The sequence below is a fragment of the Aythya ferina genome, assembly GCF_964211825.1.
Source record: "Aythya ferina genome assembly, chromosome: 2".
NCBI lineage: Eukaryota > Metazoa > Chordata > Aves > Anseriformes > Anatidae > Aythya > Aythya ferina.
In genome coordinates, this window is record NC_140297.1 from 139,000,538 (window position 1) to 139,014,163 (window position 13,626).

At 39.8% G+C, this 13,626-nt stretch overlaps 1 protein-coding gene across 2 annotated transcripts; it reads right to left on the reverse strand.

Annotated features, from left to right (window-relative positions):
• Positions 1-1,016: 1,016 nt before the first annotated feature.
• On the reverse strand, positions 1,017-10,231 carry FBXO43 (F-box protein 43). Of its 2 annotated transcripts, XM_084510560.1 has the most exons (7): positions 9,597-10,224; positions 9,406-9,482; positions 4,246-5,711; positions 3,223-3,325; positions 2,104-2,286; positions 1,941-2,015; positions 1,017-1,191 (listed from the first exon to the last, which is right to left on the reverse strand). In XM_084510560.1, the coding sequence occupies exons 3-7, from the start codon at positions 5,688-5,690 to the stop codon at positions 1,156-1,158; spliced, it is 1,842 nt and encodes a 613-aa protein (XP_084366686.1). In that variant the 5' UTR covers positions 5,691-5,711; positions 9,406-9,482; positions 9,597-10,224; the 3' UTR covers positions 1,017-1,155. The 2 variants fall into 2 exon arrangements, with proteins under 2 accessions (XP_084366686.1, XP_084366685.1); XM_084510559.1 differs by lacking the exon at positions 1,017-1,191 and having other exon boundaries at positions 1,260-2,015; positions 9,597-10,231.
• Positions 10,232-13,626: the final 3,395 nt, after the last annotated feature.

Below are 13,626 nucleotides of genomic sequence, written 5' to 3' on the forward strand. Positions count from 1 at the left end.
AGTTATCCCCCTCAGAAGAGGCTTTATGTAGTCTCCTCTTTCAGTCTTCCAGTTCAAGAGCCACCAATCTAACCCTAGACAAGAATAACGTAAAGGCTTAACAGAATGCAAATGAGCATGGAATTAAATTGTTGATAATTAACAGAGTAAACATGATTTTCTGCCAGATGCTCGAGTTGATCCCTTCTTTAATGTTGTTATGCTTGGTTAATAAGGTTAGTACTAAAACTATGACATTTTACTTACCGTATTTTACCTCCTCCTTCCAAATGCTGTGTGGAACTGCTGTCTGGAACTACTAGCACTATCCCCAAAATCAAATATGCTACAAGGACTAACCAAATTGTAACAGTTAGAAATGAGAAATAGGAAATTAGGTTGCTAGAACATCTTGAACTGAATTATCTCAGTTCATTTCTCTTAAATATCCACAGATGGTGCGGAAGGGGAAAAAGCACCTGAAGTTCCAATTCATGTTTTTTAGACTATAAAAGTAACAGATATGTGAATAAATAAATATGAAGACAAGCGAACATACAGATTATAACTTAGTTGAAAGCCCATTTTATCAAGATGCTTTTTTAATACAGCCTAGAGCTAAGGCTTACCTACAAATACACAGAGTAAAATTACAAAGTCACAATCAAAACACAAGACAAAAAAAGGGAGGCTGGGGGGCAGGGAAAACCTGACTATAAACACTCTACAAGATGTTTGTGACAAAAAAAAATCCTTGAAATGGCAAGTAGAAAAATGACAATTTGAGATGTAAATTGACATTATATCTTCATGCAGTAAGTACTGTGTTGCCTGTATTTCAAGTTGTTTAAAATTACTAGGGCAAACATGAAATTCACTTAATCTGGGAGACAGATTGAGTTATTTTTCTGCAGATGGTCAGTATATTTTGTTCAAGTGCTAGATCAGTAAATTTCCTTTAAGTCTACAGATGGAGAAAGGAATATTTCTGTCCTTTAACTCAAGGAAAAAGTATGAAAATGACCCAGTATCTGGGAGCTAAATTTAAGTCTAAGTATACAGCACAAGTTCACATCAAAAGAGTAACACAACAGCTTATTTAGATACATATTATGTCACTTGAAGTTTTCAAGAGAGAGAAAAATGCCATGAAAACCAGTATAACCAAACAGAGCATCACCTTGATTTAGATTCCTCTTCTATTGACTTGCACTGTAGAGGTTAAAAACAACAGAATCATTATTCTAATTATTCAGATATAAAACACAGACAACGAATAATTTGCTTGTGAGGTATCACCATTTATAAAAGGTAGAAGTATCTCTTGCATGTGTACTTAAGGTCCAACTTTAACAGATTTTTTTAAAGATTTACTGTAAATTGAAGTGAACAATAAATAAATCCCCAATTTTAAAGAAAAAAAATGTTTTTTCTTTAATTTGTCATTAAGACAAGAATCACATTTTTAAACACCTATGAGATGCTGTAAGCTAGATACTGAAGACTACATTTAAGATACTTTATTGAATACTTAAGATGTTAGTAAGTGCCTAACTACTACATGACAGGTAAAAGAATACATAAAATGTTTTAAAATACTCACTTTTTTCATAACCATAAAATATACTGAACAATTAAGATGCATACATGAGAAATTATCTTGATAAATCAGCAAAAACACAACAAATTAGACTTTCAAAATGTGCATACTTAAGAATATGAACAAGACTGGGAATTCAGGAGAAGGTAAAAAGAATCAAGTGTAAGGACTTGCATGCCTTACAAATTTAAAGTCTTTTTAAATTTCTTTTGCTTTGGGCACTTCCTGGAGGAGCATCTTCTTTGTTCTTCCGTTTTGCAGATAAACTATTACATTCTTTTGACCCATGGAAAGAATGCAGACATAAAATACAGAACTCAAATGCACAGGCCTCTCTGCTACATAGCCCCCGTTTCTTTACCAATTGATACTTTGCAGGATATTGACATCTTGGACAAGGTTTCAGAGCTTCATCGGTGAACAGTGTTTTAGCAGCCTACAGCAAGAGGGAGACAAGAGATACTTAGTTCTTGTAATTTAGAGTTTTCCAAAGCCCCAAAATTAAGAGTGTGTTAGAGACCTACTTTTATGTATTCTTCCTGTCTAGTAGTTAATTGGGGAACAGAATTACATCTCCTGGGAGTAACTTCAATGCGAGAAGGCGGTGTTTGTACAGGAGTTCTGGCTTGAGCCTGAACAGGCCTTAGAGCAGATCTGTTGAGAACATTAAGTCTTGTGGCAGCATCTTCAGCTTTCAATAAATATTCCTGTTATGATTGATAATTATAAGAAAAAAAAAAGAAAGAAAAAGAAAAGGAGGCACATCAGGGTTTTATTTAATTTAGAATTTGCAACTGTGTTTTGCTTCATATTTTAGGTTTTCCCCTGCAACAACACATTAAAAATGAAAGTGATGTATAGTGCCTGTATTTCCCATTAGAAGTTTGTATTTAGTAAGGGGACAAGATAGGAACCATTAAAAACAAAGCCCCATGAGCAGGTAAAGAAGCCAGTCTTTAGCACTTGGTTACTCGCTACTGATCCTTATATTTCTGAATTAGGATACCTCTCAATATCAAGCATTAAGTGATCAAACAGTTTTGTCACAGTTAAAGCAAGGTTATCCTGAAGTGTTGCGTGTACATGTGGAGGATTTCTTAAAAAAAAAAAAAAAATACTCCTATTAATACTATGCTACTTTTTCAAGAAACTCCTTAAAAACAAGTGATCTATATGCTCTTCTATATGCTCTGTGACGATCTAGATCATCTATGATATAAATCTATATGATCTATATGCTCAGAAGTACACCACAAAGAAGCTCAGCAACAAGCAGTACTGAAAACATTTGGGAAGTAGCCCAGAGTGGGTTCTAATGGACTACAGTGAAATGGGAAATGAGCAACAGCATGACACAAAGGTATAAACAGAGTTTAAGATCCAAAGCCAGAATCAGTTTAGGAAGAGATCCTCAGGATTTGGGGAAAGGGGAAATCACATGATTGAAAGACTGCTACTCAAACTGGGGCCAGATGAAAAAGAAGAAATAAAAGCAATGACAATCTCATGTCAGAATCTTTTACATACCCTAGTTAGAACTGTTGCTATCAGCTACCTTTCTATAGTTTTGCAAGATCTTTACTCTTTCCTCTGACCTGCATTTGTTCATGCATGAAAAATATTACCTTTGAGACAAGCCTTACCCCAGCTTCTTCCTTCAGCTGCTTTATGTACAACTTTCTCCTCTTATCTGCACTTTTATCTTGTACAATGATTTCACGCCAGTTTTTGCTTACTTTCCAAATGCTGGAACAAATGAATTTAAAAAATTATCCACTTTCACAGGGTAGCACAGAAGCCATAACAGTAGAATTACCTTTTTCAGATTTTTTTTTTTTTTTTGCATGATTTCACGTACTATTTTGGTCGTTTTACAGACTATTGCTATATATTAGCGGAGTTCACTGTACTGTCATGAAACAAACTTAATGTATTCCACACCATTGTTCATAAATACATAGACAAATCTAGTGAATGACTGCAATATAAATAACACAACATATCTTTGGCTTACAAAATCAGATGTTTCTTCTCTACACATAAGACACTTCATTTTTATTCCTAAAGTCACATTTTTATGTATTAAGTCCTCTAAAAATCTGTGCCATTATACTTCTACACATTCCCTTTGTAACTAGTAACACATGGCACTTTTGGTTCCTTTGAAGTAAGTGACAATTTCTGTTGATTTCAAATGAATCCAGAACTTTACCCGTGAGGCAATATTCTTTGAGCATTTTTGTCTTTGTGCTTAAAAGTGACTGAGGAAATCAAATTTGCAAGAGAAATCTAGAAAACGTGTTCTGAGTTCCATGCATTATTAGGAAACCTCTAATGAGAAGAACTGACTCCCCAGATTCTAAAAAAAATAAATAAATAAATAATAAAAATAAAAAAATGGTAATGTGTTAAAATTTACAAGTACTATAATAGTTTTAAGTTTGTTAATCCCCTCCTTTTTCCCCCAACTCCTCCCTCAAATGTATTTTTAGAACAACATAGAAAGAACCGCTTGATTGCCCCAGTGACAAACCCCTTCTGATTTCCTTAATTTGAGGAAAATTCTATTGACGATCCCAATTATTCCAAAAATTATTCTAATTTATTATCAGAAATGCATTTTCAACATTTTGGGCATGGGGAGTGGGAACAGCAGTAGTACCTACCTGCAGAGACTTTCCACTGTCAAAGCACCTAAAACTATAGCAAGAATGTGTTTTAAGTTTCTGTATTTTAATTCAGTTAAAATATCTAATTTTTCAAGGCCCATTTTCTTGCCAATAAGTCCAGAAAGAACGTGTTCTAATGCAAGTATTTCTGTTCCATTAATATTCTTTGATACTTGATTTTGGTCTGATCTTTTTCTTTGCAAGCAAATTTCATGGACTACTTGCAGAGCTGGAGTTCTGGAGAGATCTGTATAATTTACAATTAAGTCTTCACTTGTCTGTTCTTTTAGAGCTACCCCGTGGTCTTCGCTGACATTTCTTTCTTCTGTTAGCATATATTCTGAATTAGAAGGACTGCCATAATGATCTTCTGTCTCTGACTGCGAGCCCTGTTCCCGAAGAGTGGATAACCTTCTAACTCGCTCAAGCTTTCTTGCTTTTCTTTTACTGCCTTGAATTTTGGAATCTTCTTTATGTTTTTGACATGACTCTTGGAAAGAACCCTCATAATCAGACGATAAGTCTCCTGATTTGTCTAGTTGAAGTGAATTATATCCGCTGTCCTCAGGTGTTGAAAGACTTGGGTAACTGGTCAGTTTAACAGGGGGAGTGTTTCTATTACACAGTTCAAAGTTAAAGTTCTCTACAAGCCTATCAACAGTAGTCAGTAACTTATTCTCATTGGCCTCAGGTAATGCACTGTAAGTAGGGGTCTGAAGCAACCCCTCATTAACACTCTCACCAAATTCACTAGCGTTACTAACACAAGCATCCTTACACTGAATTGGTGATAAACATTCTGTTTCTAGTGATAAGGGGTCCTTACTTTTGGTCTCATCTAGCGTAGAACTCCTTTGTTGAGAAAATGACAGTCTCCGTTTGGGGACATTAGGACTAGAGTCCTCTATTTTTGAAGTGCTACTTGTCAGGTGTTTGCAACTGTTTTCTTTTGAAGAACCTGAAGCAATTTGTGAAGGTTTTTCTTCAGAGCTCAAAACACAAGAGAATAGTTTTTTCCTACCGCTTCCTGAAGGGCTAGCTTGTCTTTCACAGGATCCTGCAGGTGTGCCAGCTGGAGCAGCCTTGGATAAAAGCAGTCTCCTGCGTAGCAAGAAGCCTTTTCTACTCGCTTTAGGAGTTTCAAAAATATCTGTACTTCTATTTGCTTCTCTTCTTTCTGATAAGGAGATAGAATTCATTTCTTTTTCAATAGATGATGATACGGACCAGAGGGTGTTTGTGCGAATATGGTCAGAATGCTCTTGCAGAGAAGATAAACTTGTTGCACTCGGTGTTTCTGTATGTTCTGCTTCAGGATCATTGTCCATAAACACTGAAGGGGAACGGGTGTCTTTAAAATCAGAGTATCTAAAATTGCTGCTGGGAGATGTTAGCCTATTTCTTTTCAGAATATTGAACGTTATTGAGTGACTGTCTGACATCTTCTGATTGGGACTTTGGCTCTGTGAATAAAGATACCAGTGTTATTTCTGAAACAAACAGTAGAAGTAGTCACCAAAAGACACCTGGAACAGTGAAAAAGTCTTCAATAAATCTACCAAGATAGAGACTTTAAAATAATTTTCATTAGGCTTAATAGAAACAATGCTTAAACATGATCACAATGGTAAATTGCAACCAAATAGGTTGTTAGAATGAGCTAATAAAATGTATGCTATATCATAAGCAAGGGAAATTAAAATTTCTTTTCAGTTAGCTGATTAATCTGATAACGTTCACACAATGAAAAACCTTCAAATAAGCAACACAGCAACGAGAGTCCCATTTACACTGAAGTCAGAGACAGAACTCCCCCTCATACCAGTAGGGTCAGGGTACTGTTTTTTTTGGTTGTTGTTTTTTTTGTTTTGTTTTAAATAATTACTTTAAAAAAAAAAAATCATTGTTGTGCTATTGATTCATGCAATCACTAACAGTTTAGTCCTCAAGAAATAGTGGAAAGTCTGATAACAGATTAATTAACGAAATCTTGCCTTTTGTCTAAAGAAAAAAGAGAGGAAAGATCATGAAATGACAAGTCTACAGGTCTCCCTATTATTTAGATCCTATGGTCCCTGGATGGAATAAAGTTTTTCCTCCAGTTACATATCAACCACTGCATTCTCATCTGTTTTAACATGCAAATATTACTTTGTAAATAAGGTATCTGCTTGTGCACTGTTCTGTGGATAAACTAAGTGTTCAGAAGATTTAAACTTCAAAGAAACTGATGGATTATACATCCTCTCACCATGCACATAAACTTTCTACATTAAACTTAGTAAACACAAAAGCTTTAAGTTTTCCCCCAAAAACTACAAAGAGCTGATACACCCATAAGTAAACAGACAATGATTTTTGCCATTCAAACATGCCGTTTCTCCACCCTACCCCAAATGGCAATAGGTTACTGCTTTATGCACACAAAAAGTAACCAAAAAGATGTGAATAATACCAGCATGAGGGTTGTTCTCTCAGAAACCATAGTAGTTCACATCAACATCCAAGGACCCTCGAAGTCTGAAGTAGCAGCTTTTAGTAAGGCATGTTCAGACCAGACAAAAATTGGAACATTTATCGGTGGCTTAAACACCAAACATTAAGACATCATTAATAACCCAACAGTACTGACCTAGACAGGCCCTAGGCTACCAGATACAAGCAATGGAAACCTGAACTGCTGGGGAGGAGATGATCTCAGGTCATTTAATTAATATTTTTTTGACCTATGATGAAGGCACGCTGTAAGATCTTTGTGATATACAAAGTTGTTTGTTTTTTTTTTTGTGTGGTGTTTTTTTTTTTTTTTTTTTTTTTGCTGTCTACAGCAAGCAAATCGCAACGTAGACAAATTCAGAGGAACAGGATATTCAACAGATTAGAATTCGCCTTAAAGGTCTGTGGAACCATGCTGAGGTCAGTATGAAATCAAACATTTAAAACAAAAAAAAAAAATAAAGTGTGTAATTGAGAAGAACTCTTCAAGGAAAGAAACATATGTAAGTATAATTACAAAACAAAGACAGAAGCCTGGCCTGCTTCCTTTCCCTCTCCCATTTACCTCTACGAGTACCTTATTTTCACATTATTATAGTAGCTTACTTCTGTAAGTGTTTTCCCTGCCTTTTTCCTCATTCACTCTTTTAGTTTGGTGAATTAAGAGGCAATGCAAATAGGACACATGAGGGGCATTGCTTCAGGCTAGTTATTACATGGATTAAGGATAACTTTAGCGATAGTGCAGGACCAACTCCACGTAGTGTCTAGCATTTCACCTGCATAGCTTTTCAACATCATAGGTAATAGGCTGAAAATGCTGTAAAACAAACTGAAAGGCAATATTAAAAAAAAAAAAAAAAAGTAGAGGAGATATAAAAAGCCTTTTTAGTTCACCGCTGCTCTTCATCTGATTATTCACAAGGAAGAGGTATAAGATACCAGTACTAAAAACGTGGCATGATCTTTTTGTAAAATACAAAAAGAGTAGAGGCCTCACTTTCCATGAGGAATTTTGGTGAACCACAGTTAGTTAACAAATGTGACCAAGAGATTTTCCTACCAAAAATACTGATGGACAGATCATTTTGAAAGTTGTTTAGAGACAGAAGCTCAAGTTTTCAATGCCACCAAAAAGAAACACACCACACTTACCTTTAAAAACATTAATATTTTCTTTAGACAGTTTAACTATACATGCATTTAACAAAAAATGTATGGGCCTGCAGGTTTGCAAACTTAATGTTCAGGCAGCAAGATGAAGAAATAATAGAAGGGAAACACACACTTGCAGTTTTGTTCTCAGACATTCCAGGGGAGAAATTATTTAATCTTATGAACAGTTGAGAGTAGAGTATATTTTAAATATTACAACTTTAAAGTATTTATTTAAACTCGCTTGTGTTTTAAATAGCATAAAATCACCGGGGAGGAAGTTTCTACAGTTGTAGGAGAGGTCAGAATGGCACAGTTAAAGGAAAAGCCGCGCTGCAACCTTAAGCAGCAGCCAAAAATACGCTGTCAGTATGCCAGCGTCCAGCAGGAGACGCTTGTGAGCTTCCTATATCGAAGGCGTGAGACCTCTGAAAATTTTTAGGGAAGACACCGCAATACAGACCCTCAGTATGTAATTCTTTACGACAGATCCCAGTATACACCTTAGTTTTGCATAAATACTCTTTTCCAAGCATGTTACTCTTGAAAGTTAAGATTTAATTAAACACAATGTCTCATTTAAAAAAAAAAAAAAAAAGTGAAAGGGAAAGCCTTTCAGAGCTGCCGATCATACCTCATAACACAGTGAGATGCTATTTACACTCATAAGAGGAAGGTACCTAGTAAAACTTTCAGAGGCTTGTTTAGCACTTTATAAGCACTTTCTCTTCTTATCGGGAGAAACGTTTGAGCTACTTGTTTTGATACGTAATATCAAACCCTTTTCATTTGAGGATCTTGAAATAATTTTATGGAAGTATTCTTACCCTTATTTTAGGCATCAGGAAATAGACACATCAGGAAAAAAAAAAAATACTAGTCACATTTCAAGTCTGTTACAGAGAGAGGAATAAAATGCATATCTGCTAAGTGTAGTTTCTTCTCCATCCATTTCTCTGGTATCTATTATTAATTCTGTAGTCCTCAAATCCAGAAGTCATCAGCAAACTTCACAGCAGTTTACAGAATAAATTACTTCATGCTCAGAAACCCAAATTAAATTACAGACAGGATTCGGATATTTAGACCTGGAATTATATCTGACAAGCCTAGGTTTTACAAAGCATCCTAAGGGGGAAAAAAAACGTTTGTTACTAAAAGACGGTGTAAGTAATACCCATAACATAGGTGTGAGTTCCAAGAGGGAATTACCCCAGTTCTAGATGCTAATTTACATTCCTTAGTAACAGAGGCTGAACACTTTTGTTTCTAACAAGATGCTTTCTGTCCTTATTTGTCACTGATCGTCACGTTAACAAAACCAGATAGAAATAGAAAGTTTTGGTGGTACAAGACTGCTTTCTGAGCTTTTTAAATAAAGATGATATCTGCAAGAAAAGTGGTTTTTATCTGAAAGCTGCTCTTCGAGCTCCCAGATCTAAACCCAGAGAAGCCGTCAATACTATAGCATAGTTCAGTCCTGTGTGTGAGATGGGGGTAACTTACCCTAATTTGCGAAGCAATTTGAGCTCTTCCAAAGCAAAGGTACCGTATTCGGAGCACAATTTACCCCTACCGACAACCTAAAGCGGGGAAGGGCGTGGGTAGAAGAGAGAGTTACAAGAGCAACGTTACCCAGTAGCTTGGTGACAGCTGAGAGAGTTTACATAGATGCTTTCACTGTAACGCCTAATTACCCAGCGAGGAAGAAAACTGACGGCTACTTAGCGCTCGGGGGCCTCTCGGTCACCTGCAATGTCGGACACGAGCAAAGCAACAGCTTCACCCCCTCACGGGGCAAACCGCCGGGCAGAGGCCGGCGGGGCTCCCTGAGGGGAAGGCGAAGGCGACGCCCAACCTCGCCCCGGGCTTGCTGGCTGGAGAAGGCGGGGATCCTGCCGCCTCAGCGGCTCCCGACTCCCGAGCCCGTTGCCCTTGGCGAGGAGCCGCTGTGGGTGGAGGGAAGCCAAGCGGCTCCTCGCGTGCAGCCACCGCCGCTGCTTTCCCTCGCTTGGGTTTGAACCGCCCGCCTTTACCAACCGCCTCGGAGCGGGGGCCTGAGGAGAGCCCGCTCCGCGGCGTGAGGCTCGCCTTCCCCCTCACGTTTACACCTCAATGCAATCAGCCCACCATAAGATCGCCCCGATGGTGTGGCTCTCTCCCTCAGCTCCCCCTTTCTGCCTCTCCTCAGGAGATGCTGGGGGCGAAGCGTTCCCGCCTCTGCCAGAGCCCTTCTGCTTCTCCTCAGGAGAGGAGTGGGGGGTGAGGGCTGAAGAGAGCCCTTCACAGGCGCTGGTCAGTCACGGCCAGCCTTTCACAGATGCAGAACGTTATCTGCACCCTCACCTTTAAGCTTGACTTGTAAGGGTGCCAATTAATTCACATTAATTAGCGCGTTTGTACCCGGCGGCTCGGGAACGAGATAATCACGGAGTGTTTGCCTCGGTTAAATCACCTGTCAGTCGGGTGGGAGATGCCAGTGATGACGCCTAGGTTTTGCCGTGTTTTTACTGAAACTGTACATTTAAAAATGAGTAATTGGGTGCCTGCGTTTCCCGAGCTCGGTGCGGCTGCACACACCCACACACCTGGGGGCTCCACAGCGGGCGGGGGGAGCCACGGGCCTCGCAGCAGCGAGGAAAAGGAGCAGGGAAAGCCTCTGCTTGCCACACAGAGGCCGAATAAATTGTTATTGTGTCCTCCTCCTTCTGGGTATCATTCTCCCTCACCTCGTTGAGACGAGATTTACCACAGGTTACCTCTAATTTTTATGTTTCTTCCCCCTGTTTACTTTTTATTTCCTCCACCAGAAACGACATCAGATGAGAAAGATTTTAAACTGTTGTGCGTGACTAAGAGTAATGCCTACACCCAAAGCAGCAAACTAGAAGCTTTCTAAATTAACGCCGAAATTCAGCCGTACTTCCAGTTCGTGGGCTGGGCGGGCTCTGCCCCGCCGCTCGGAGCCCGTTCACGGGGCGGTGAAGCCTCGCAGCCAAAGGGAGCCCGAAGAAAGGCGAATTTAAAAACTGCCCATCCAAAGTGGGGGAAATGAGGATATTTGTATATAAAGAGTACGGTTTTATGTGGCTAAAAGGTAACCGTTACGGATAAAAAGAGAAAGGGAGAAATATGCCAGAGGCTTCCATTTTACAGGGAGAAATTAATAGAAACTGATTGAAGAGGAATTGATTTCCCAAAGGGCTTTGTGTAGTAGTATCTATTTCACATGTATCAGGAGAATTTATTTCTCTAATAGTTGTGTTTATCTATAGGAAAAAAAAAAATGCTTTTTCTGTGAAAGGGGCAGCTTGCTGTGGTGAAAAAACATCCAGGGAATTTAACAAATTATAGTTACAGTGTTTAATGCGACATACAGAAACCTCACACCAAACAGCACCATTTAACAAAATGCGGCACATGCGGGCAGAAAAAGCCTGAGAACGTAAATTTTAAAACGAAATAATGCGAGAGAGTCCGCGATACCCTGACGGGCAGGCTACGAGCGCCTTGCCATCCCCCGAGCACTCTGCGCACCTCAGCCCGCAGCCACGAACCCTTCTTCTGGGGTTATTCCCCCGGAGTTTTTTCCTCTATGGGGACAGCAGACATGTCCCATATGCTCCCAGCCCTCGGAACACCCTCGGACTGGTGTTTATCAGCCCTTCAAAGCGGGGCTCTATCGCGACAGCGCTGCTCTTGGCTTTGACAGAAACGGAGCAAGGAACCGAGGCACCTGATAAAACCTATTTTTTTTTCCGAGGGAACAGTTAAACGATAGCAACAATCAAGCAATTGCGTGATTTCTTTGAGACTTTGTTTTCACATAATTAACTTTAATTTTCTTTTTCATGGCAGTATAATTAGTAAACCAGTTTTACAGTATCGTCTTGACAAATCCGTCTCTAAAAAAAAAAAAAAAAAAAAAAAGTCCAGAGAAATCGGTTGATTTTTATTTGTTTACTTCTCTGATGTTAATTACTTGATATGCATTACCAAGTGAAGCTATGGTTCAGGCTTTATTTTCTCCTCTGCTTAAAGCTCTTCGCACCAGGAAAACCGTGGCGAAGAGGACACGGGCAGTAAATTTGGGGGAGTGAAAATCAGGACGAATAGCGCTGCCTTTCACCTGTCGTTTCGCTTGCATGTGTTTTATTCTAGCACTCATAATTTATATTTAGCTTTATTTATACTCAGCAGCGTGGAAAAAACAGGCGAGCTGTCTAAAATCTTGAACGTATTTTTATTACGTGTAACTTAAATACAAAATTAGGAAAACCGCCAATATTTATTGTTCCCCAAGTTAATTTTAGGTAAACTACAGGGTAACAAATGAAGGTGATTTGCTACTATGAGAGCATCAGTAAGTTATAACTGGTAAACTCGTGTGGTATCAACCCATTTTGTTCCTCAGGAAACAATTTTTATTCAGTATTCGGAAAGAGTCTTTACTTTTTTTCAGTATTGAGAAATAGCATTTTATTCATCATTCAGAAACATTTCCTTAAACAAGGAAGTCTCCTGAATGATGAAGTCATTAAATCAGAATATTTACGAAAAAGTATTTGTTAAACGATTTCCAGAGGTGAAATTCTTGTGAAATTGAGTAAAGAAAACAGTCTATAAAATGCCTACTGAACATTTGTCATTTACACCAGCATGGACTAAGCAAGTACCTGGTATTGTTTCGTATTTTGGCTGTGCTATTTTGGTTCAGTATGCTGGAATATTTCGGCTCAGGATGCTGGAATCACCCAAATTTGAACCTCTTCCATAATACGATCCTGCAATTAAAATGTATAGCATCATAAATTGTAAATTTTGTTTAAAGAAGAAATACACACAGCAAGGTACCAAATTTAGCTCTATCTGAGGACCTTTAAAGTGCTTCTGAAAACAACAAGGGCCGTGAGGTGAGACACCGCAGCGGCTTCAAACTCTGCGGTGGCACGGCGCGAGCTGCAGCAGGATTTTTGGCTGAGTCTGAACAGACAGAGGCTGGGGACGGACAACTAAAAAATATTTTGTCCCAAAGCACTGAGGCCTCGGGACGGGCGCGGAGGAGCCCCCTCAGGTTCCCTCAGCAGGCGCCGGGCTCGCTCCGGCCACCCGGCGGCGCTCCCGGGCCGCCCGCTCTGAGGGGAGGCGGCGCCGCGCCGTCATCAGCCGGCGCCGAGAGGCCGAGGAGCGCCGCGGTTCCCTTCGTGGCTGGGGTGAGCGGGGAGGCTTCCTTAAAATCCCTGTGGGGTTCAAGAGGGTGTTTATGGGGCTGCGAGGAGGGCAGCCTGCCCTCAGCGAGACACTAAGGACCGCGTTTGTTTCTCCCGCAGGTACGCCTGGAGGGCTCGGGGACTGTGACTGGAGCTCCGCGTCCTCGTGGTGAGTTGTGGTGTGCCCCGTAGTGCTCGGAGCACGCAGGTCTGTCTGTGTGCCTTCTGGCTGTGCCAGCTTGTGCTTTAGCTGCTGGGGGTGTGAACGCTAGCGAAATGGTGATGCTACCCTGCAAAATGCAGAGCTGTAGTTCGCTGCTGTCTCCTGCAGCTGTGTTGTTGTGCTGCATGGCCAGCACTGCCTCCAGTTAACTGTAACTGTGGCAGTTCAGCCTTCAGATGTAACTGTGGTAGTTGGGCCTCCTGAGTCTGGCTCGCTTTGAAGGTACTGCTCTTCTCAAGTGCCAAGGGATGACTGCCAACCCTGACTATATATAGCTTGTGACACAATAAGACT

Excerpts from the sequence above, each read along its gene's own strand:
- FBXO43 (XM_084510559.1), bottom strand. The coding sequence starts at position 5,690 with ATGTCAGACAGTCACTCAATAACGTTCAATATTCTGAAAAGAAATAGG. Across the intron at positions 3,326-4,245 it reads ACAGTGGAAAGTCTCTGCAG|CATTTGGAAAGTAAGCAAAA; the intron begins GTAGGTACTACT and ends CATTTGTTCCAG. Across the intron at positions 2,016-2,103 it reads GACAGGAAGAATACATAAAA|GCTGCTAAAACACTGTTCAC; the intron begins GTAGGTCTCTAA and ends CTCTTGCTGTAG.